This window comes from Bombus vancouverensis, unplaced genomic scaffold (genome assembly GCF_051014615.1).
Source record: "Bombus vancouverensis nearcticus unplaced genomic scaffold, iyBomVanc1_principal scaffold0045, whole genome shotgun sequence".
Classification (NCBI taxonomy): domain Eukaryota; kingdom Metazoa; phylum Arthropoda; class Insecta; order Hymenoptera; family Apidae; genus Bombus; species Bombus vancouverensis.
This window is the reverse complement of record NW_027468936.1, coordinates 78,093-103,141: the sequence shown is the minus strand read 5'-3', so window position 1 is coordinate 103,141 and position 25,049 is coordinate 78,093. Positions and strand designations below refer to the sequence as shown.

Genomic DNA, 25,049 nt, shown 5'->3' with positions numbered 1-25,049 from the left:
TATGTAGTAATGTATATATCATGTTAATTTCATATTTTTTTCAATATAGAATTATATATATATATATATATATATATATATATATATATATATATATATAACTGTACATAATACATTATAGAATAACATAGTATATAATTTTATATTTTAAAAATATGAGGCATACTATTTAAGATTGTCAGCAACAATTTAAGATTGAAAGCAGCGACTGATTTCCGTTGAGATAATAGGGGTGATTGAGTTTGTATAACACTGTGATTCACTGAATTATAAATTATATATTTCCAACACTTAGATTACACTGACGTAGAGAAATAAATAGTTAACAACTTGTCGCACGAAGATGTGATAGATATGTACGCTAGAGCAGGGCTCTTATAATGGAAATTAATGTATTAATGGACTTAGCACTATAATATATTTAGGAGAGAAGATGTATGTTCGACAACACCGAGAACCGACAAAAGATTTTCGTGAAGTATGCGACTCTCGCGCTATGTGTAGACTGCCGCGTTAGGCGTTAGTTTTTAGACTGTCTGTCGCTCTTTTTCTAATACGGAAGAAAAGTTCGGTGTGGGTGTGCCCCTGTGCCTAAAGAACGCGGATTCGTTGTTCCCACTTTCGTTAGGAAAAGTGAGGGTAACGAACCGCGGTGTCGATTGGTCATGACCTGCACTACTGCTCGAAGGGATGAGTAGGAAGTCTCCTACCATCGTGGTGGATAGATGACTGTGTGCGTGAGGAAAACATAGCTTGTTTTATTAGAGGGCTATTCGGATTTTCCTAATGGGTGCATACCCGCTTTCTCCGTGTTTTAAGTACGCCTAATAAACCCAAGGACCTCTCTAAAAACCGACTGTGTTTCGAGAATATTTTTAAGCTTTAGAAATTCTTCAAGACAAACGGATTGAAGACACATGGCGAAACAATACAGGGAAGTGAAAGTTATGGTGGGTCCTTAGGTTTATTGAGGGTCGAAGTGACGTTACGCAGGCTGGTTGTTGTCCGGTGGCGCGAGCTGGCGCGGGCTGGCGTGCAGATGTTTTAGGCGGCGTAACAACAAGGAAGATCCTAGAAAATGAGAAGGGTGGATTAGAAGAACGAAGAAAACTCGAAGAAGATACAAAAGAAGAAACTACAGAGACAGAAGTCAATTCAAAAGGTATATTAAATAATAAGTGCGATTTACTTGATACCGAAAGAGCTATTGAAATTAATGATACGGTTCAAGATATTAAATTTACTGAAGGTAGAAGCCGCACTCAAAATGATATGGAAGATGTAGTAGAAGATTCACAAGAATTATCTAATAAAAGTAAGTTATCAGAAATAAGGATTGCACTTAACAAAATTGAATATACAAAAACTATTTTACGGAATAAAAAGAATTCATTAGAAAGAGAAAGAGGAGTAAGGGAAAAGAAGAAAATGTACAGACAGAAATTATTTCAAAAAATATATCAGATGATAAATGTGATTTGCTTTAGAAAAAAAAAAAAAAAAAATATTATCCACAAACTACATTAGGAATTTATCTATTTTAGTGAGGAGAAAGAGAAAGGATAGAGGAGTTGATCAATAGACTGTGGATTTTGAAGCGTTTATGAAAAACTTACAATTTTAATAAAATATTCAATGTAAAGTCTTTGTTATAATATTCAGATAGATAGATGAAAAAAATACTGAATTTGCATAATTGCTCATGGCTTATTGATCAATCATGCGACTCGTTCAGAGGTAACTCGAGTTGTAAAGGCGACAATTTATTAAAAATGGTATATCTGACGTACGATGCATTTGCTCATGTTAAACTATTTAAATAAGTATAAAAATCACGCGAAAAAAAAATCTACTGAAAATAATGTTGAACTAGTTAATAATAATAAATCATATAGTGAAACACAAACCTTAAATCAAGATTTTAAGTTCAAAAAAAAAAAAGAAAGAAGAAGAAAGAAGTTGATAAAATGACAGCAATAAAATGACCAAAAATTGAATTACGATCCCGAGCATCAACTCGCTGATCTTCAAGTAGAATGTTCCGACAAAGACAGGACGACACAAGAGTTCGAGAAGCACATAGAGGACATGAAGGAGGAAGTGCAAAAATTAGAATTGCAACTCGACGAGTTACAAAAAAAAGAAAAACACACACGCACGTAAAAAGAGTTCAATCTTTTGGAATACAAATGGAAGAACTAACAATAAAATTAGAAGAAATAACACAGAAGAAATAAGTCACCAATATGAAATTGCCTGATGGCTGATGTTGATCGTTGACGTTTATAATGATTGAATTTCGTCCACGGCGCCATCTGGATCCTTGTTGAAAAATTAAAATAGCCGCAACAGCACCATTGAGCTCATCACGTTTGTTGGTGAGTCGAGGAGCTGGAGGATTTCTCATCCTCAAGGACATAAATTTCACCGGTTCCGGTAATGTTTTTTACATGGTCCAAGCATTCGAAATCACAACATCGCTTTCCAAGACGAAATTTCCTGCATGGCTGTAGTAAACAGAAATCGATCAATTGTACAGATCAATCGTCACTCGACTGCTCGAGAATTCAGGTCATCCAGAGAATAGAATAGAGACGTGGAAAAATGTAGTGCGATCATCGCAGTGGGAGGAAATAGGGGGATAGGGACCAAATGAATGAACGAGATGTTAAGGACAACTGACGACAAGTTCTTCTTTTGTCGAGAATTGCATGTTTGTGAATGGTTTGTGGGTGGTTAGGTGGAGAGAATTGAAGAGTTTGGAGGTGACTGGAAGAGTGTTTTGGGCAAGGTAGATTGCAGAATGGTTGCGGTAGCATTGTGTTAATTATGGGTTTGTACATGTAATCTTTGTATGTATCACTACATAGAACCTAACGTATATTTTTAATAATACATCAGAGTTTTAGTTATTTCATAGCTATGAATTTTATACTCTATAATCTTGACGTTTTATTTCACAGAAGCGTTTGAATATCCATAAAAATTAAATGAACCAATGTATTCATTATCTTATAGAGAAGATATATTATTTTTAATTATGTTCCAATTATTTATCATGATCCTGATTTCCTTATTCTGAAAATTTGAAAGGAAGTTTTGTAGTTTGATACTTTCAGCGACAAAGGGTCAATATTGCTTTAGTATATTTCGTCACATATACATGTATATCTATGTATCCACCGAAAATGCGCTCTTGTAGACAAACGCTCGATTCGCGTCATAGCTTTTAAAGCTTGTCGCATCTCAATCAGTTGGAAAAAGTTTTTCCTGTAGCATATTTTATTTTTACGAACCAACAAGGTCTTTGTTTATTTCCTTCTTTTTTTGCTCCAATTCCCCCATTGTTTTTTCAAGGATAGTATTTCAGAGCCATTAGTCAAGTTCATTGTAACAATAAACGTACGTTTCGGAAACATTTTGTGCTGTGAAACAGAATACACTAAAGTTCGAAGGTCACATCGATTTTCGAAAGTTTATAAATGGAGGTGTATGACAGTATCACCAGCTGTTGCTGTCCCCAAGCGCCAAAATACGTTCTGACTACTATTTTATGTATCTCACAGAAGTATGTCTTCATTCATCATCTCCCATGCCATCCACCAACGTGTTCTTAACATGTTATCTCCTAGTAAAATATTGATGTTGAGTCAGATATCCAACTGAATAATCTTTTCGGTGTCTACTATAAGACATTTAAAACCAAGGCTCGTACACACGTGTGCTTATACGTCAGATGTAATACTTAACAGGAAACCTGCTTATATTAATATTAAATTTATGCATAGTAGGATGTTCGACCTTTGTAAAAATGAAATTATAATACATACAGTTTCACCGTGGAAAAGTGAATCTTTCTAGCATGTCCACGCAAATGCAGGGTAGGGGAGGACTGTGCATGCACCAAACAACTTTACGTTCGTAATTTTTCACACAAATGTACAACTGTAGGGAAAAAATTATCTCTGATTTTTCGGATGTTAGGAATCGACAATATCGCATAACGGAATGCTGTGTTCTACGTATTCTATTTTTGTTACGAAAGTGGTACAAACGAAGTCCACATAAGAATAGTACAACAAAATCGGTTGAGGTTAGGTTATCGTGCAGATATCGCGGCTTTTGCATTGCAAATCACGCAACTGCCAGTCTCGTCGTTCCTTGTAAACGAAAGAAAGGTATTGTAATCGGTCGGAATTAACATAAAACTCGTCGCATGCGACCATATGGCCTGAATGTTGAATAAACGAGAGTAGAGCGCGAGCTATGTGATTCTAACCGTTTAGGCGGAAACTAATGATTGTAACCAGAGCCGAGATATATGCCAATATTACTTTGCTCGACAAAGCGTATAAGATGAGGAGAGAATCGCGATAAGGTAGAACAAGAGACAGATATTCTCTACGTAAAGCAAGTCTGTCAACTAGATTGAAATCCTATAGCTATAACTACAGTGAATCCATATTCTGGCGAATTGTCTTTTCACAAATGAAGCTTCTGAAGAACGGAATTGATACAATAACTACTGTTCATTCATAACTACTGTTGTAAGAATCTATATATTTGTCTATCTATATCTATATATATCGATCTATATATATTTGTCAGAATGTCATTTTATCAAAAAACCCATCCTCTGTAATCATAGTTTATTGATTATTATAATCATTATTAATTTAACATTTTTGTGTACATACAAAATTTAAATTATACCTCGCTTGAGAACAAAAATTCTATTTATTTTCCTAACATGTACTAATAATTATTGATCAAACTAGAAAAAGCTGGAGGAGATTACTTAGGAAGATTACTTAGCATCTTATATTCCTATATTTATGTATAGTAAAATGGCTTGTATCCATTTTCATGAATTATAACTGACATTTCAAAGCATTCATGTAGATATGTAACTCTCGTTAATTAATAATTTAACAATGCGTCATGAAACGTATCATTTTCGTTTCTTCCTTTGTTTCGTTATACACAGGAACGAATTTGTAAATAAAGATGTATAATCAACGATAACATATGACAGCGAGTATAATAACTGTCAGCAAAGGAAGAGGTCGGTAAAATGATTGTGGTTCAGTGTATCGGTAAATAAGCTTTGACAGACGTTGCCGGGGGACTCGGTGTCGGTGAAACCGTGTCGATGAAATGATTGTCAGTAATTTAAAGATAACCCAATTTATTGATCTGTCTCCCTTTCATGGCGTTGTACGTCTCTCTATAAAACATATTCTACCTCGGAGGGCTGAAAAATTTAACTTGGTCTCACTGGACTGGACTGTAAGTAAGAAAATTGAAATGCAAAATCCACGTGTGAGCGCAATGGTTTAGATGGAAAGTTCGATAGGACAATTATATATATTAGCCTGAAAGAAAGCTCGTGGCTTCGCACGCAACACGTAATTTCCCTCGCTGAAATAATCCTATTACAACGATACGATTTAAAATTTTCCTTAACAGACCTCGCAATGTAATTCTTCATCTACAATTTTTTATTCGGCCTGAAACAAGAGACTTTCGAAGCCTTATAGAGTCTCGCGAATCTAAAAGTCAGGTTTCAACGTATTTTCGCGTCTTATTCTATAATACTGAAGACATTAAAGGTGTTAACGATTATTGTCTCACTATGTACGTACATCAAACGAGTACTTACGTAAGAGACGAATGGAAATGGAAACAGCCGAGAATAATTGAAGATAATTTGAATACGTTCCAGGCTATAATACAATTTCTCGTGAACCGTAATTGATTCGCAGAAGGGAATTGCTGCTTCTCACGACTAGCAAAGTGTTTCGCAAAAAAAAAAAAAAAAAAAAAAGTAAAGAAAAATGGTATCGGAAGGATAGAAAAAAAGCGGTGGCCTACATCAAGCAATCTTCATGCCGATAATGCATTTATTATTCAGTTCGTTCATTTTCTATCGCGTAACAGACACTGGGATAACTGACAGAACGAGCGTATAAATCTTGCATCTCTCGACCTGACTTCTCCCGATGGAAAAATATTTACTGGTCTGGAATCGTGCATCGCTAATTAGTAAAAAAGTAATAAGCAAGAAAGCAATTATACTACCGGATTGGTATTTCTATTTTATTGGAGATTAATTAACCTGAGTAAACCAACAAAAACTTATCGAAAATCAATCGAAATTAAATCACCTTTTCAAACAGGCTATAAATAGCCAACTAATATTTGCAGTAATAAACTTCACTTTCGAATAAAGTATACGCTCTATAAATTGTAAATTGATAATTTCGTTATTATATCATTTTTCTTAATCTAAACTGAATTCAGTGAAAAGAGCTTTCAATTGAATTACACACTTCATTAGTTTATGAATTATATTCGTTACCATACGTACAAAAGAAGGTTGACTGGTTTAAAAATTCAAAGGGTAGAACCTCCAAGCTCACGATTGGAAACAGATTCAGTTCAATGGTTTAATTTGCCATTTAATTGAATTCTCTGGCAATTTCAGCGAACTGTGGGCTTTAGAAGTGTCCAGCATTCAAAGGCAAGACCTCCTCCATCTTTCTCTTTCTTTCAGTTCCAACCTCAAGTAATTGACCTGTTAATTCGACGCTATATTTACATGCTCGCAAGGGATTCAGACGACTTCATTGCGTTAAATTCGCAATTTAGCAAACACGAATGTCTCAATCAATTTGTAGTTCGAAACAAATAAAAGATAATCAATTTTTCAAAATAACAATCGATATGTTCAATGCATTTGTCGATGCATTTGATCGTTATGTTCATTTAGCATTTTTATAATAAAAGCGTAGAACACATGTACATACACATAATATTCCATGAAATGATTTATACAGACTATGAGTCTCGTTTTATCATATTATAAAAGAATGAATTTTTCCCAATAAATGTAACTTCATACAAAATCTCGTTTAAAAAATTCAGTTTTTATTCTCATCAAATTAATTTAATATCGGAATATGTCATTTTAGTCGTTATAAAAATTTTATGTCAAAAAGCGTTCGCAGATACATATATAAATAAATGTCCAATCCTATGCATTTATTTAAGCTGAAATCTGAACTTAAATATTTATTAACAATATTCTGACGAATATGTAATGAAAGATAAAAGCAGCTTTATTTTTTTTATAGGATGGCTCATGTTTTTTATTCATTTTATGTTTTTCGTTGTCAGCGCGTAACTACCTATCAGCCGCATGAATGCCAGGTTTTACTACTCAGAAGCGAAGAAGCGAAGAAGCAAATATACGTTACCTTGCATGGAAAAACGTTAGATACATATAAAAGTCATAACGTAGCTATTTACACATGGGGAATATTTATTTTTGTATGAAATATTTTTGCTTCTGAATTCTCATTATAAATGTACGTCCATTTCCTACGTTAAAGTACGTCTCTGCTTTGAAAACCTTCATTTAAATATAACGGTTAACAAAATATTATTAGAGAAATATTAAAACGAGACGCTAAAGGAACATTTTAATAAAGTACAAATGATTATTTGTTCTTTGTTAAATTACACTGCTGTAACTCTAATTTTATTAAATTCAAAATGAATCATTTATAAACTGAACCGGAATATAAAATTTTATTCCGCAAAAATCATAAAGTTGAAAGTTAGGAACGAATAACAAATGAATAACCTAGTTTCATTAAAAGGCACGTGTACGCCAATCCGCGTAATAACTTTGACACTCCAATTATTATAAAATATGTATCCTTAAGGGATTTTTTTGCGCGAATGCAAAATACTTTTCATACGTGCAACTGAATAAATGGGGCGTGATTTTCAATATTTCCTTTTGTAGAATTTATAACAAAGTAACTTTTTCACAAATGTTTTCGCTAACATTTTTACAACGTAAATGTCTTCTTTTGTAATTAATAATTTCAACATTTCTCTGAACAGTTTCGTTGCGATAAAAAAAATATACAAAGCTTATGACGTGCTTGTTTAAAAATATTTATACGGAACAAGACTTTGAATTTGTCAGACCAATCGTTCTAACGAACGAATAAATTAAACGACTCGTAACAAAGAATTATTCCTGTCCATGTTTCTCTTTGTAAAAGTAATTCAAGGCAAGTTAGATGAATCGCTGTGTACCCTATTCGCATTAACGGTGTGCTTTAGTTTCTCTCTGGTTGTGTTAAGTGTTTAAGTAATGAGCATATACTCACTACGGGCGGGTTGCATACGATCGATATGCACCACTTCAGCCTCGAATTGTAGCAGACGCAGAAACTGCAAACCGAAGGCCCCGGCTCAAACGTAAGATCATGTCGAATGGTTTCTCCTTGAAAGTCAGCACAGCGGTTGTTTATAGCATCTGAAAACGATTCTCAGCTTGAATATCTTTGCCATTCGACGGTCGTACGCGCAGTTACCTTAACCGTTTCAACGCCACTCAGCGTGATCATGCTGTACGCATAGTGTGGTGAACTGTGTCGCGATGTTTGGTTACGATTGTCAATTCACAGCGCGCTCGGTTCCGAACGTAGCTTGTCGCTAGTCTATCAGAGTTTCCTCTCGTAATTACTTTTCTTTCAAATAATCGTAAACCAAATAAAGAAAAAACTAATGTATAAATTACCTCTTGAATTGGAAAACCAATTACAGAACGTCACACAAACAAAAGGTAAAGCACGAATATTTGGCAACCTTTTGACTCTTTAGTGTAACGTTTCTGATATAGCTGATGAAGTGAAGCGTGAACGCGTTGAAAGGTATGTTTCGACAAAAAAAAGGAGCAGTGCAATCGAGTTGATCGGCACTTCTCGTAAATAAATAAACGAAGCGCTATTGCGCTTCATGGTACAATCCGATACGGATTTTTAAAACATCCCTGATACTGAAACGGCTAATAGTGTCACGAAAACGATCGTGCCAGGAAATTTTTGATCAACGGATCCGCATTGCGGCTGCCACGATGCTTCTACGTAGCATTGATGCTTTATCGATGAAGCACGATTGAAATTGGATATTCGATTTCTTACTGGGGAGAGAGTTTTCATATCGTGTTTACTGTTTCACTTCGCAAGTGTGCTTTACAGTATACGTTAGAACTTGAAATCGAGCTATTTGAGTTAAAGTCGCTTGTAGCTTGAAATGACGTTTAAAGGATATAAGAATAATAGAAGGCTAAAATTCAAAAGTGTATATATACATTACTAATATATAATGCCTATAATATATAATATAATAAATAATAATGCCTATATATCGACTAATTTATCAATTAATTAAATCCGTGTATATCAAGTTTTCTATAATTTAGTACTTTCGTGTAACTACAGAAATTTGATGCAATATAAAACTTGATTAAAACAGCGATTCATTAGGAAACGAGAATAATGATGCAAATATTTTTTGTAGCCATTATATAGGATTTCGATCGCATAATTAATCAGTATCAACTTACCAGTCTTTAACGGAAGAACAAAAAGAAGGGCAGGCGGTACACAGACCGCAATCATGATCATTTTCAAGTAGAATCTCAAACTGCCGTACATCTTTGAAAACTTCGTTAGTCGTAAGGGATCAAAGGATGATGTCCGCGCTGCGGAAAATAGATGAGAAGCGGCTATTTCAACAACCACCGTGTAGGTACTGCACTAGCCAGAAGTATCTGCGACAGAAATCAGAATACACTCGTTTTCGCATGGTTGGATCAATTTCGCGTGGGACTAACCTGATTGAACCTAACGCGGGATAATTGCTCAACTCACGACCTTAACCAGCCCGCTTGATTCTCTGTAAATGCTTGAAATTGACGCTTGGATTCTTTCCAGATTAACTAGCTTTGCCCTCCCCCCCCCTCCCGTTATCTATTTTCTTAGATCGACTTAAACTGCCGCAACATATTATCTTTCTTCTTTTCTTTTCTTTTCTTTTCTTTTGATCTTTTAAAGCCCTAAATCGCTGGCTATTATATTTTGTACACTCAATTACTCTGTAAGTCATAAGTACATATGTTTTACAACGTTATTTGTCATATTTCAGTTAAACCCCAGAAAAGCCAGAAATATATTTGCAGCGTGTTTTAACGCGTCCCTGGCAAAGATCTCAAAAACGAGTTGCGACACAATTTAAAGCGACAAATAGCACCGCGTATCTCGTTGTGGTAACACACGGTTCGCCAGCTTTTTAAAAGCGCTCTCCGTTTGCTTTTTCCTCTCTTCCCTGTCTCTTCGTTTTTTCTTAACGAGCAAAACCATTTTCGCGAGGACGAGAGTACGGAAATGACGTACTGGCAATTTTGTTTTGCGATAATACAAGCAGCTCGGTTTCAGTGAATTAAACTTGGCCCCAAGCTTCTACTGATCCCTACCTTCCTTTCCTTTATTTTCCCTTCTATATCGGTTTTGCGGTTTTCCACATTTCCATCACAATAAACCATGTTTTTTCTCGATTTTACATGTTAGCCAATGATTCGCGGCAAAAGCGTCGACTGTAAAGATATTTGTAGTTGCAATAGCAACAAGTATGTTTTCTCAAATAGAAAATATTGGGAGCGTACACGCTGGCAAAACAATTCATGAATAGCTCGTCCTCTGCTTGTTATTTGTTTCGATACTGTTAGCAAACAAATTCATGAAACATACTGGTATAGCGTAAAATGAACATAAAAGTTTTGCGTACACTTGAGAGCTGAACTTTGGCTGTTATACGTATATTATATATATACGCACACAGTTATGTATATGTATATATATATAGAAAATTCCTTAGAACTTTGAGCTTAATAACATATTAAAATCATTAACATTAAGGAGGTGAACTTTACTTACCAATTACCAAAGTTTCTTCCGCCAAATAATACATAAAAATTGAAAAAGATAATGTAACTAGTTTTAACTTTTTTTTGTGTTATAATTTGAATCACTCGATTTATCCGACTGAGGATGGTCGATCGCAATCTCAATTTATACATATTCTCATCGCATGAAATAGATCACATGAGGGATTTTCAAAAGTCGATGGAATATTAATGGCGATTAATTATTTACAGGTGTATTCTGTGCGGCTAAAGCAGACACCTAATGAATTATTGAGTACCAGGAATGTTAGCGGTAAACAGGATTGCGGCTATGAATGATTCTCTAATGTGTATATTAGAGATGAATTTGATAATTTATCCTCATAATATGCAATCCGCTTTTAAGTGTAAATCATAATTAACAATTTCTGTTTGATCAAATATGAAGAGTGGATAAATCGATACGCTTAAATCAATATTAGAATTTCTTAACATTTTTATCAAATATTTTAGCACTGTAGAAGCATCGTAGTAGAGAAATATTAGGTTGTTCCAAAAGTTTCTTTCGTTTTATAAGAAAGTAATAGATGTACAACATTTTTCGTTTTATATTATTTTATTGAATTACGTGTGATCCACCTTTTTCCAATTTAATATAAAATAATATAGAATAACATAACTGTCATTTCTTTATAAAACGAAAGAAACTTGGGACAACCTAATAGGAATTTACTTTTATTATCCATTATAAAAATGGATTGTTAATCCTCTAGGAGATACGAACAATATAATTGCAATTAATAAGGAACAAGCTAGCATAACTTAAACCAGCTTTTGCAGAAAGCTATTAGCTGAAGATGTTTATTAAACAATGACAACATGAATTTTCTTAAGTACCCCATTTGGTACTTAATCTACTTCGTAAGTACTGTGTGTCCTAGCCTTCAAAGGATGCAATTTTAACCAGAATGTTTCACATTACCTACCCGTATTGTTTCCTTGTAATATAATTTATATTTACATTATCTACGTTACGTTACATTCTACGCGTTAATGTAATGTGATTTTTATTTCTAATCGAAGTTATTTAAAATTTGTAGTATCTCAATAAAAAATTAACAGCCTGCAAAAACTTCACAGAAGCATTAGTATCTTCGAAACTATTGAATTCAAATGGCTAATATTCTTTAAAAATATGCACTCGACGACCTTTATCGAGAGAAGTATGTGACGTAATAGTTAAACTTTCAATTCATATACATATATCGTTTATGAAAAAGTAGTCATTCTGCTTTTGTGATCTGTGACACACTATAAATTCTCATAAGCTAACTAACGCGTAATCTTCTGTAACGTATTAATATAATATAGGTATGTATATCTCGACTTTGAGCAACCAATTGGTGATAAATAAGCTTTAGTACATACTTCTTACACGTAACAAGAGACCAGTTAACATCTCTGCTCTTAAAAGAAAAACGAAAGAAACTCTGAAAAGCTGCAGGGTTCAGGTCGAATAACACCAGCTCAGATAAATGACCCTCTAACTTACCTTTGTCCTCATCGACGTCAGTGATTTTAAAGCTAGTTATAAAGTGCACTTCTCAGCCAGCGTCCACGGCAGTCAATATTATTTAACGGGTCCTAACGCGATGTAAAAAGGGAAAAAGGAGGAAAGAAGGAACAGGGAAGCAAAGAGAAGAAACGAATTTTTCATTTTCTCGAAACTGGATCAAGTTTCAGGCTGCTCGCCAAAGAGTCTGTAGCTAACGAGACAAGATTAGACAAACCACGCTTTAAAATTTCCACAGAACTATAATAATCCTCGAAATCAATACGATTCGTCGATCCATCGCCTGATTAAAAAATGAGATAGGATGAAGCTCACTAGTCGGCCTTTGAACTTTCAATAGTGCTTACGGCTCGTATACTCTAGTTTGAATGCTACAATGTAAGCCAAGTCAGCTGTAACTAGCGTTCGCGTGATTGTCGCTATCTATTATTCACGCGTTACACGTTCACCAGACAAACGCGTCTACCGGTTGACATTGTTTTCTGTCCTGAGTTTCAAAGCAATTATGTTGCTTCGTGTAATCAGATCTCGCCAAACTAACGATAAGTTCTTGTTTGATCTTACACAGTTACTAAAACTATACAAGTTAAACCAATCTAGCCTAAACAAGTAATGTCGTTATATATTCTTTTTTAAATCTATATATTGTTTAATAAACCGTGGTTAGGATATAGTAGCTGACAAAAATATTCGGACAAATATATTTGTAGAAACATTTTAGGAGTGTATTATGCATAGTGGCACCATTTAATACTGTACTGTGACTATCATGGTCGTGTTGGTATTATTCGAAACTAATCTGAAAATCTGTATGGAATTTGTAAGATATTTAGTACGAGTACTGTGCATTACTGATATGTACACAACCGAGACGAGATAACGAAGGTACTGCTCTCCATCGTTCATCGCTACGCGTTGCTAGTAGCAACGTATAATGCATATATATCTCGCAAAGACCATAAAAGTACCCAATGGAACCACGTTTAATATTTGATAATAATGTCCCATTACAGTTTCGTCATTTTCAATTGATTAAACACGACCCTCTCTTTAAAAATTAGAAGATAAAATACGTAATACAAATCTACTCGAAATCTTTTAAACCTTACGGACGACTACTTATGGTCTTTAAAAGCAGCAGGGATTAGCAGAATATTAACTGCGGATTTTTCTCGAGAGGCTCGTAAGGATGAACAGCGACGAGTATCTAGAAGCTATGTACTCACCTGGTCAAGGAGACTCCAACACCAAGGACGTTGGAAGTTTCGAGAAGCGATGATGGAAACTGAAGTAGCACGTCAGGTCAACTCCGGCGAAAACTGCTAAAGAAAGAAAAATCCAACTAATTTGTTTCCAACAATAAAATGAAATTAATTTGTTTCACAAATTATTAACTGGATATTATTCAAAAATTATTCAAAATTCGCTTGATTGATTCACGGCCCGGGACATTTGGGTCATACCATTTTGGTAATGGACGAAAATGGCAGAAGGAAGAACGACCGTTTTTTTCATATTTCTCTTTCCCCGGGAAACGATGGAATGCCCGAGCACCTTGTTTCATTTCTTCTCGACATCAATTTCAATCTTTTTAAACGAAATATAATCTGAACGATGAAAAGTTCATTCAAATAATGCTCCGCGCCAGACACTCACGAAAATTAAGAAGAAACACGGAAAATTCGCGAATAAAACGGATTTCTTTGTCCCAGTGAGATAATAAATCTCGTACACGTATTGGTTTTTAAAATCAATATATCCACCAATGTGCACTCGTTTAACAAGGGTGATGGAACGTGCCAAAAATCTCTCAAGAGGGTCTTGGCAACGGAAGTGTCGAAAATGTCACAATTATGAATGAAAAATTCGAATAGTTGCTGATTTTACAATCGAAACCGATAAAGAACTCCAGATATTCCCCCAATTAATTTACAATAAATTCGCGAAAATGATCGATTGCTGACGTCATTGTATTCTAGAAAGATTGTAAAACGATAAGAATTTATTGAAAAAACTTATATTCGATGATAACACTTCTAATAAGAGTACTAAGAGGAGCGATTCTGTACTCACCTTCCTGCCTCGAAGTACCGAACGCAATTAACCGTCCGCCCAGGATGGAACCGTTCGGAACTTTTGTAAGTCACTGCACGGCCGCTGCCTATGGTGGAAATGTAATAGATATAAGTACAGAGCGCGTGAGCGAACTAAAAACGCGATAGAGAAGTAGAGAGAGGATGTTCCGTCCTTGTCTAATGACGCGCACTTGTACAGGAAATATGTAACAGCGGTATACGAGCAGCGTCAGTGTCCACTAGTGTGCATGCCTGATTAAACATGGACAGGAAGTATCTATACATGGTGTTCTCTTTCTATTTCCATGTTGCATCCATCTTTCTATATCCATGTTGCATTAGGAGGAGAGTCGTATTTCGGAACGTCATCGGAACATATTATACCTTGTATGTGATTATTTGGAACACAATGGGTGAGTATATTATAATTAAAATATATTCCTAGTTCCAATTCTTTTGAATAGTGTCAGTGACCAATCGAAATAGAAATCAGTGGACATCATGGAAAGAGAAGGCGAAACCAAATTTGAAAATTCGACATCGGTAATTCAGTAGTTAAGAATAACTCAATCGATTATGTAGATTAACTAGTTATAAACAAATATATGAAGTATAAATTCAAATTATTCTTATCCATCTAAAAATTGGAAATTAAAAAGCAGAAGACAAGAAATTATCTTCGAGGATTTATATAGTAAATACATTCTTTTGCCTGTCTTACCTAGAGATAAAACAGTTGTTTGATGGTTATCTTATAGTGTTCAGTCATTGCGAAAAATATTTTTAATTAGTTAAAAACTATAATTAATTAAAAACTACATTTTTTTATGTATATAGACGTTAGCGATGTATTATTCCGGGAAGCTCGTCTATCTCCCGAACATCGGGTTTGCGACAACATCGATTTGGAAATTATCGTTGCAGAGTATGAAAATTATTACAAGATGAAATTTCAAAAATATCCCATATTGTGTAAGAAAATAACTGGAAGAGAAATGACGAGGGAAGTGACAAATGCAAGCAAAACGTAAGAATTTAAATTATTTAACGATATTAAACGGTATTCAACGTATTCAACGTATCGTATTCAACGTATCGTATTACAATATGATCCAGTGTTTGTAGAAGTATTGAGACAAAAGCCAAATCTGTTAGTAAACAAGCGAGAAGTGAGCCTGTGAAAGAGACGAATCTACAGCAGAAGATAACTGATGACAATGCGAATCATATTAATCTCGCAATGACAGTGACGTCAATATTCCCCAATGAGAGTGATGGACGTTCATCAGAAGAGCTATTTAACGTCCCAATGGAACAATCCATGCAATCGAAGATATTGAAATGCATTGCAAAGCTTTATTCAGATAATCCGGAATTACGAAAGATTGCTGAGGACATCTCATGCGTAAGTTATTTTCGATTAATATACGTATCGTAAAGCTTTTAAACGATAAAATTCCCGTCGATAAACCGTCCAACGTATATCGACAATGACGTGATTTCAGTAACGCTTCAAATATCAAATTACGTAACACTTACTTAATATAGAGAAGACGCCATTTTATCTTTGTATCGTCACAGGAGATCATAGTAAACAAATTAAATGTACATTGGGATGACGTTATAGGCCTAGAGGAATGTAAAACCGCTGTTAAGGAGGCCGTTGTGTATCCCCTTAAGTATCATATCTTTTTTGATGGCCCGTTTTCCCCCTGGAAAGGTATTTTGCTGTACGGCCCACCTGGTACAGGTAAGATACTCGTATTCTTTTCATTTCTGTACGTGTTTACAAGAAATATACAAAACAGGGAAAACGAAGTTAGCGAAGGCAGTCGCGACAGAATGCCATTGCACCTTTTTTTAACATAACTGCCAGCTCATTGGTCAGCAAATGGAGAGGCGATTCCGAGAAGTATATACGTGTAAGTTGCTTTGTCTATGTAAGTTTCTTTGTTCCTTTGTCTATGAAGGAGAGATTCTAGGTATAAAAAGATTTGATTTTATTTTTCGTCATTTATATATAAATAGAATAGTTGTTTGGAAAACGAAATGATATCATATTCGTGATGAGGCAATGAATTTAAGGAATTTCGAATATAATATTTAATGAATAATACATTTGTTAAACTGAACAGGTTTTATTTGAACTTGCCTATAGTCATTCGCCTACAATTATTTTTATCGACGAGATTGACTGGATCGCCACAAATAAAGGAGACTGTATATTGTCTGAACCTGCAAAGAGATTCAGGTCAGAACTTCTTTCTAGATTGGATGGATTAGTGTCTAATGAGAATTCTAATGTAGTTCTTCTGGCTACAACTAATTCCCCTTGGTACGTATATCACGTTATTTCAATGTTTTCTAAGTAGAAAATATCGTAATATTTCTCCAAATTCCAAATATGTTATTGTGTTGTTTGAAGTATTCCTTCATTATTATTAGTATAATAGAACGATAATATTTATTGTAAATATGTTATTAGGGGCATTGATGCAGCTTTACTCAGGCGTCTCGAAAAGCAAATATACGTATCATTACCCAATGAAGTTGCTCGACTTGGTATATTCAAATTATACCTTAGCAACCACTTATTAGAAAATACAGATATTGTAAACCACATAGTAAAATGTACTGAAAGATATTCTTGTGCAGATATAAAATTGCTTTGTAAGCAAGCGTGGCTACTAGAAATAAGCCCGATATGGAGGAGACTTGAAAAGAAAGAAACACCTGTTACCACTTTGAAATATGAATTAAAAAGTTATGAAATATTAGCAAAATTGTTTAAAAAAATGTCACCTACAGTTATGCAAATAGATAAATATGATACGTGGAACAAATAAATACGCAATCGTAAGGACAGATATTGAAAAATATAAATAAATGGATTATCGTTCGAGAAATTTTTATTACCATCATATGATATTGCTCCATATCATGAAATATATACATGCCGTAATAGGAATACTATCATCAAATCTCTTCAAATGAGGGAGTGGCAAATGACGATGCGTATTGACAAGATTGCTCGATGAAGATCAATTACGTACTGTGTCCGCGGATTCCAAAAAATGAGTCCCTAAGTAGATGGAAAAAGGAGAGGAAACAGATAGATCACAAAGAGCTACTTATTGTAAGGGAAGAAATCTAAAACTCCAAATAAAGAACAAAAAGGAACAAGCTGCTTATGACGCTATCGTTCCTGGTCTTCCGTGTTCGGTCTCAATTACTCTTGCAGTATATTGTAGCAGGTTGTGTAGTATATTTGAGCATATTGTATTATATTTTGATGCGTACTATCTCTTCGATCACTTGTTTTCACCATTAAGACAAAAGAATAAAATGCTGATTGAAGATGCTTATTGTGACCTCAACTTAAGAAAGGAAATACTTCTTTTGATGTATATTCGAAACTGGAACATGTATCAACCTCGATGATGACCTTCATTGTTAGATTGAACTTTAGGTTTAAAAATTTGTATTTCAAAATGTGGTAGGAAGAGGATAAAACAAATTGTTAGTAATACTGAAAATTACATTTATTTTTACTGAAATCACTGAAATTAATACTAAGATCAGTGAAATTATTATTTTTCTAAAAATATTCAAGCCTTGAACTTTTTTTTCGTGGGGAGATCCTCATGGACACTGTCGGGGTAGTGTCGGACTTACCGACTAAAACCCCACGATAGTGTCACACAGTATAGAAAGCACGATATAAAAACCCCCCAAAATAAGCGCTCGAATCAATCTGTTAAAATATTTTGACGCAGTCTCTTGTAATACTTTGAATCATTCTGTAACATTTTGTACCGTTACTCTGTTAGATCTGCATAATAAACTCTATTATCATATATAAAGGTAAATTTCTTCACCTTGGCCTACTTGACGCTTAATAAAGGTGCACCGGGACCTCTTTCGAAATTCAAGCCTTGAACTGCTCCGAATATTCATCGGATCTGAGTATTGGATACAGAAAATATCTGGGTAAATTTAGTCAAAAAATGTTTTCGCAGAAGGGAGTCAGTTTCAAACAGTAAGTTAACTTGAGAGAATTAAATTACAAAGTTCTGGCAGAATAACATAATTTTGCATAAAAATAATAAAAAAATGAATACGTCGAAACATTTTACAAAAAAGCAAAGCACGAAGTGTTATAAAAAGTGAACGAAAAGTGAAGTGAAGTGAGTTTATTCGTTTTACAACATATTTTATATAACATGCTCTATCAGTTTGTTACCTCAAATTTGCCTTTTATTTAAATTTTCTTACATAATTTTCATAATATATTCATAAAGTAATATTGAATATATAGTACAATTCTATAGACCTACTACGAGAAACAGATCTTAAAAACAGCAACACTAGTAAAGTAGAAGCGTTCTTCAAGCCTAAATCCAAATATGATACAGTGCTGAAAAAGTAGGATTACTATATCATAACAAGCAAAATGTATCTTCATAATCTATGTGCTACTAGCGATTTTCCACATGTTCAACGAGATATGCAGTACAGAGGACGTATAAATGTGTTTCTTTATTTTTGTTGAGTCACAAATCAGAATATTGAGTATGTTATTTTCCCGCGGATTGTAAAATCATAAATTGTTAAAGTGTCACGGCTCATTTTATTATCGTAACATCTGTTCAAAATTTGTCAATGCGACCTGGAGATTACGGTAGTGAATATGCAACAATCGAATGCCCCAGCGAGAAGGGCTCGGTCATTATATTTATTCTTATCGTGAGTTCGATAACAAAATATCGAGTTTAACAGTCGTATACAGAGCTCGATCATTCTGGATTATAGCCTCTACGTCTACGATTCCTTTTTGCTTTTGGCATTTCATCTACATTGTAATAACAGTTTTGACAAATGACCATTTGACAATACGGTCGAAGATATTTTAATAAGCGTGTTGGAGTAATTGGTAACAGTAAGTGAGTAATTATCCATACACCTCCGGGTGATAGGCTGGAAGTTCTCCATCCCAAGGACCGTAGAGTTCCTCTCCTTGTTCTTGTTCATAAAAAACGATACCCGTACTGTATATAATAGGAAAAGTTTTCATTATTAACGTGTTGCTTTTGTTTGTTGTGTTTGGTCCGCCTGTTTGAATGCTCGTCACTATCTATTGCGAGCGCGTTAATTTTAATTTATTTATATGTATTGACCATGGCATTCCTTTTACTTCGATTTCAATATTATGGTACTTGAAAATATTGGGAACTTTATGAGGTTCTGTATATCCGTTTGAGATTTCCCTCTACTAAGTTCTTTCATTAAATGTAACAAATCTACCATTTTGAAATTTTGTTTATTGATCCGTCTGTTGTAATATTCCTTAGATTTTATTTTCGATTTTATCAGTGAGGTGGTAGGACGTGTACGGTGCCAAAGAAATACTCCGCGGATTGATTTAACAATGAGTTTATTAATTATACGTGGAAGACCTGATAGTTTCACCAGCACGCGTTACCTGGGCCGTACTGGTATTGTTCTTCGAATACTCACCGTTTACTCGACTTCACTGATCAGTTGTATCTCTCTGCGTCTCTCTAGCCTTTCCTCGTTGCCATTCATATAGGATACCGAGGTGCCTGAAACAGAATGTTTTCTTCTGGGGTAGGGAATCAGTTTCCTTTATCGAAAGCACTTGCGCTTTATTGTAAATCATAGGGTCTATTCTTTGACGACGTCCTGACCTCGGACGTCACATTTCACAGGCCAGCACGTGCGCTTGAGCCCTGGAACTTTCTTTATGGCCATGAACCGTTACAGTAGGAATTTTAAGGGAGCACTTGGTCAATAGATCCTGTATGGTCAGGACATATTTGTTTCCTTTTTGTGTTCTCGATGATGTAACCTAGACGTCCAGTAATAATTTTCTTCCCTTTGTCATCTTTCAATATCCCCGCTACGCACGTGTTCGTAACCGTCTGCTATTTTGGTTATATACGCCTTCTTCCGATTATTTTACGGAAGGACCAAAGGGATATCGGTGGGCCATTAGGCCTATTGAAGTTTCCCGACACTTTCGGCCCGTCGGCACCTACGCTTTATCGCGACACTGTATGTGTTTCGTCGGCCTTTCGTAAACAGTGTTCCGGCGATGCTATAATATGTATCAAAGAAACCGTTGGAGAGAGAATTGTTCTTTGCGCTACAGATCTTCGAAAAAGCGTACATCGAAAAAGCGTAATCTCATACATTTTTATTATAAATTAAAAATTTCTCGTCTCGTAACTTGATAGATTGATCGTGGGAAAATTAACGGATCGACTCAAAATGTGTGTTATTTATCACGTAGTCTCGATATTCTACGACAATTAATGGACGAATGTAACATTTAAACACAATAACGATTTCGTCAAATTCCATCGGCATCAGTTCTACCCCATCAACACCTTTGGTAGCCGAAGTTATGCACAAGTAACTAACTAAACACCACCCTTAAACAACCAAAATCAAAACAACAACAATAACGACGCTGCAGTCAACAAAAATATGTGAGCAAAATGCAGTACTCAGACAACAAACACAACAAATTACAGTCATGCTACAACTACTTACAAACATGTTAAGTAAAAAATAGAAATGCCAACGCCCTGGCCGCGCTGAGTGCACTCGTTCCCGTCAGATCACGAAAGTTAAGTAGCGCCGGACACGGAGAGTACTTGGATGGGTGATCGCCTGGGAACTCCGTGTGGCGTTGGCGAAGCGCGCTAGGCCCGCCGCGCCCCTCGGTGAGGTTCAGGCTTGGTGCGCTCACGTCCACCAGCAATTCACCACTTAATAAACATATCAATCACCGCTAAAAGCACTAACGATCGCAAACTAGTTTATCACTACCGGCATCAAGACCTCCTTCGCATGACGTTAGACCATCCTCGAATTAACCCTATCTCTTGAAGTAAGTACCTCCTTATATATCAATAGTTAACCATTAAATAAATTAAATCAGTAAGTAAGCAACCCACTTAATATCACAACCTCTTAAAGTAAGTACATTCCTTATAATACTATAGACAAAAACCAAACTCCATACTTTTATATCACTAGTCAATTATTAAAACATAATAACTATACCTAATACATAGTCACCTATTATAGTAAAATAGCCTAATATATAATAAATCTCATAGTACCATATTAATAGTACATTAATAAATAAAATATATGTCGGATCAGGATTCGAATTTTGGGCGCGCGACGACTCTTCATGTGGACTAGCCATCGTCTCACAAAGCCGAGATTTTATTTACACGTATATACAGGTCTATCACTAAGCTTAACAAATAATAAGTACAACTAATAATAAGTCTAACAAACACTAAGCCTAATGAATAATACGATCTACGAATAATTAAATTAAATAATACTATTAGCAATGTTTGAGTTCAAACGAATCCACGGTCACCGGGATAACTCCTTACTAAGCGAAACTAACTTAGACGCAAATGCGATCGTCGAAAAAGCTCGATGTATCACTCTCCAAGGCAATCGCAAGAATGCCAGCCTCGTGGAGATTTTTCTCCCTGTACGATTGCATTTTGTTTTCTATCCCCGTTTGGAAGCATCGAGAAGGTTCCAAACGCCGTTGCTAGGCACACTCGTTGGAAGCATCGAGAGAGTTCCAAACGCCGTTGCTAGGCAGTTTCTGCCTGGAGTTTTGGTTACTAAATACAATGTATGTCCCATTGCATCGGCACCTCCGAGGCAACATCACACGTGGCTCGGCCCGCTCTCGAGGCCGCATGCCGCCACAACCACACTTCTCGGAAAACACATACAACCACTCCAGACCTCCGTTAGATAAAACATACATCCCGTGACCGTGGCTACGTTCAGCGACCGATTGTCACCTCGAACCCAATCTCGCTTATTACAAATCTTAAACAATTACAACTATAATAAAATCTAGGCCAAGGTACTAGAGGATGTTCCCAAAATTTCCAAGGAAGGGCTTCGGCTTTCCTTTCATCTCCGACATATATATTATATGATAATGAGGTCCACTTACTAAATGATCATTCAAATCTACTTTCAGATATCGAAAAATCTCGCTCACCTAGCACTACGCCAGCCAAGGCTTACCTCTCAAGTAAGAATAAGTACGTAAAGCAACTAAGTACATCCTGCATACATGCTTACAACGAAGTAATAATTAATAATACACACAAACATTGATAGATATATGGAAAGTTAAAGCCTTATTCTCTAGTCAATTATTAATAACACAATTTAATCGTACAACTCTAAAATCAAAAGTCGATTATAATAACAGTATCCTAATAAATAAGTAAAAATACTCTACACTCCATAATACCTACTCAATGTCAATTAATATAATAATATAATTAAAATAAACTCCTCTTCGCAGGATAATTCTTCATTCTACTTTCTAAGATCAGCTCCTTCTTTGCTCCTCAACACATTCATCACCCAATTCTCTGCCTCGTAGGAGCACGCACTTATTAGAAGTAAGTACATCATTCCTAGTACATCTATTTGAATAGACAAAATAAATATAAAGCATAAAGCGTAACATAACAATCACATAGTCAAAATCAAACAAGAGAATATAATAATCCTCTTAACAAAACTAACTCGAGGCCTGCTTACAGGCATCAAAACCTCCTTCGCTAGACACATGCCATCATCAATTTATCACTATCACTCAAAGTAAGTACCTCATATACATAAATACATAAAATATAAATTTATTGTCATTATATAGTAAGTAGAATCAAACATATATGTCGGAGATGAAAGGACACCGGAGCCTTCCCTCTGGAACTTCGGGAAAATCCGTAAAATTGTAATTAAAGTTTACAGTCGTAATTAAACAATCTGCTGTCATCCTGCCCAATTGTACTTGTTTGCGATTTGTGATAATAAACTTGGGCTCAAGGCGACAGTCAATCGCCGAACGTAGCCGCGGTCACGGGATGAACGCTTCGCCTAACAAAGGTGTGGAGTTATAGTATGACCCTCATTAAAAGAAATACCAATAGAGGTACGTGACAGTAAAACATTCCAACGGTTCCTTCGGACAATGAATACCTGATGTTGAGGCACGTACACAGCACAAATCCAGTTAGCCCGAGGACCCGCTACAAAACCTGGGTTTTTCCGGCAATTAAGATTTTCCAAACGGACAGACAGTCTTTGTCCCAAACTGACCAATTGACAGCGACGTCAATTTCCCTTACTTTCGGAACGAGGGCTATCCTCGACAAATCCGATGGTCTCGTGTCCTTAGACACACCCCATCATAGTTTTCCTCTGTGGCATCATTGAAACGAAAATTCATTCTTTCCTGAGATCCCACCGACGAAGGGAGCAGCGCCTGACGATCAGTGAGTTTGAGTTAGAGCAAGTATATCTTTCATCCCGTTGACCGTGGATTCGTCATCGGACCTAAGACCAACGTCACTAACATCACAAGTGCCCAACCACCGCTGTTGATTGTCGAATCGGTAATGTCCATACTCGTAGCATCAGGCCGTATCTTCGTTATCACACAACGATGGCCAACTCCAAGGGAGGTCTATCAAACGCCCACAACCCTGTTCCTGACTGTTCTCCGACATATAAAAACTAAATATAAACTAACTCTCTCTACAAATCAAGTAACAATGGTCCATTATTAAAATGAGCATAGATATCCTAGCGAGATCCACTTCATGAATAATAATTCAAAGTCAATTTTTAGATATCAAAAACCTCGTTCCCTAAACACTACGCAAGCCAAGACTTACCTCTCAAGTAAGTACATTAGTAAAAGCAAGTAAGTACCTCCTTCATATATGCTTACAACCAAGTAATAATTAATAAAACACATAAACATTGATAGATATATGGAGAGTTAAAAACCTCCTTCTGTAGTCGATATTAGTAAACAATTAATCGTATAAACTCTATAGTCAATTACAATAAACTATCTGCTGTTAAATAGGTAAAAAATGCTAAACTTCATCGTACCTGCACAATGTTTATTGCCATAATAATAATATTACTATTATAAAATTAATATAACTTTAATATAATTTAATATAAAACTCCACTTCTCAGGATATCCTGTTCTACCTCCTAAAATCGAAACCTTCTTCACACATCACCGCACTTCGCCCAAGTCTTACCTCGTAGGGGTACACACCTATTAAGAGTAAGTACATCCTTTCCTATTGACATGTCGAGTCACGATCCGAGTCCGGGCTCGAGTCGCTATCACGGTGAGGACTTGGGGTAGGTAATGATTCTTCACTGAAGCTATCCATCTTCTTAGACCACGGAAGTGACTTTTATTGACACAAACAGAAAGGTTACAGAGTTGACGCAAACTGACGATGATCACACACTTGCAACACTAGTGACAATGGTCTTGGGTTAACTAACAAATACGCAGCCAACGGGATGGTAGGTGTACGTACTCTATGTCAGATTCTTTGGTGATATTCACTGACCGTAAGGTGTCAACCTTTTCGTCGATGAGATCGCAAGCGAGAGAGTGAGTTTCCGTCCCGATGATGCCACAAAGAAGAACTATAATGGGGTGTGTCTAAGGACACGAGATCATCGGATTCGTCGAGAAAAGCCTTCGTTCAGAAAGTAAGGAAAATTGGCATTG

The 25,049-nt window shown here is 35.6% G+C and overlaps 1 protein-coding gene, 1 long non-coding RNA gene and 2 pseudogenes across 6 annotated transcripts; 2 read left to right on the top strand and 2 right to left on the bottom strand.

The window, feature by feature from the left end:
• Positions 1-258: 258 nt before the first annotated feature.
• Positions 259-14,509, bottom strand: LOC143302401 (uncharacterized). Of its 5 annotated transcripts, none has more exons than XM_076627131.1 (5): positions 14,412-14,509; positions 13,565-13,660; positions 9,428-9,634; positions 8,187-8,335; positions 259-2,507 (listed from the first exon to the last, which is right to left on the bottom strand). In XM_076627131.1, the coding sequence occupies exons 3-5, from the start codon at positions 9,516-9,518 to the stop codon at positions 2,367-2,369; spliced, it is 381 nt and encodes a 126-aa protein (XP_076483246.1). In that variant the 5' UTR covers positions 9,519-9,634; positions 13,565-13,660; positions 14,412-14,509; the 3' UTR covers positions 259-2,366. The 5 variants fall into 5 exon arrangements, with proteins under 5 accessions (XP_076483246.1, XP_033204839.1, XP_076483247.1 ...); XM_033348948.2 differs by having other exon boundaries at positions 9,428-9,565; XM_076627132.1 differs by having other exon boundaries at positions 13,565-13,657.
• LOC117165596 (katanin p60 ATPase-containing subunit A-like 2) lies at positions 14,224-18,266 on the top strand (annotated as a pseudogene).
• A 17-nt stretch (positions 18,267-18,283) lies between these two features.
• On the bottom strand, positions 18,284-21,115 carry LOC143304639 (uncharacterized). Its single transcript, XR_013061310.1, has 3 exons — positions 20,990-21,115; positions 19,931-20,016; positions 18,284-19,461 (listed from the first exon to the last, which is right to left on the bottom strand). It is a non-coding gene; the product is annotated as an uncharacterized LOC143304639 (long non-coding RNA).
• Positions 21,016-21,134, top strand: LOC117165597 (5S ribosomal RNA; annotated as a pseudogene).
• The last annotated feature ends 3,915 nt before the right edge of the window (positions 21,135-25,049 follow it).

Coding starts and splice junctions, on each gene's coding strand:
- LOC143302401 (XM_076627131.1), bottom strand. CDS start 9,518: ATGTACGGCAGTTTGAGATTCTACTTGAAAATGATCATGATTGCGGTC. Junction 8,336..9,427: donor TGTTCTTCCGTTAAAGACTG/GTAAGTTGATAC, acceptor AATCGTTTTCAG/ATGCTATAAACAACCGCTGT. Junction 2,508..8,186: donor TCGTATGCAACCCGCCCGTA/GTGAGTATATGC, acceptor TGTTTACTACAG/CCATGCAGGAAATTTCGTCT.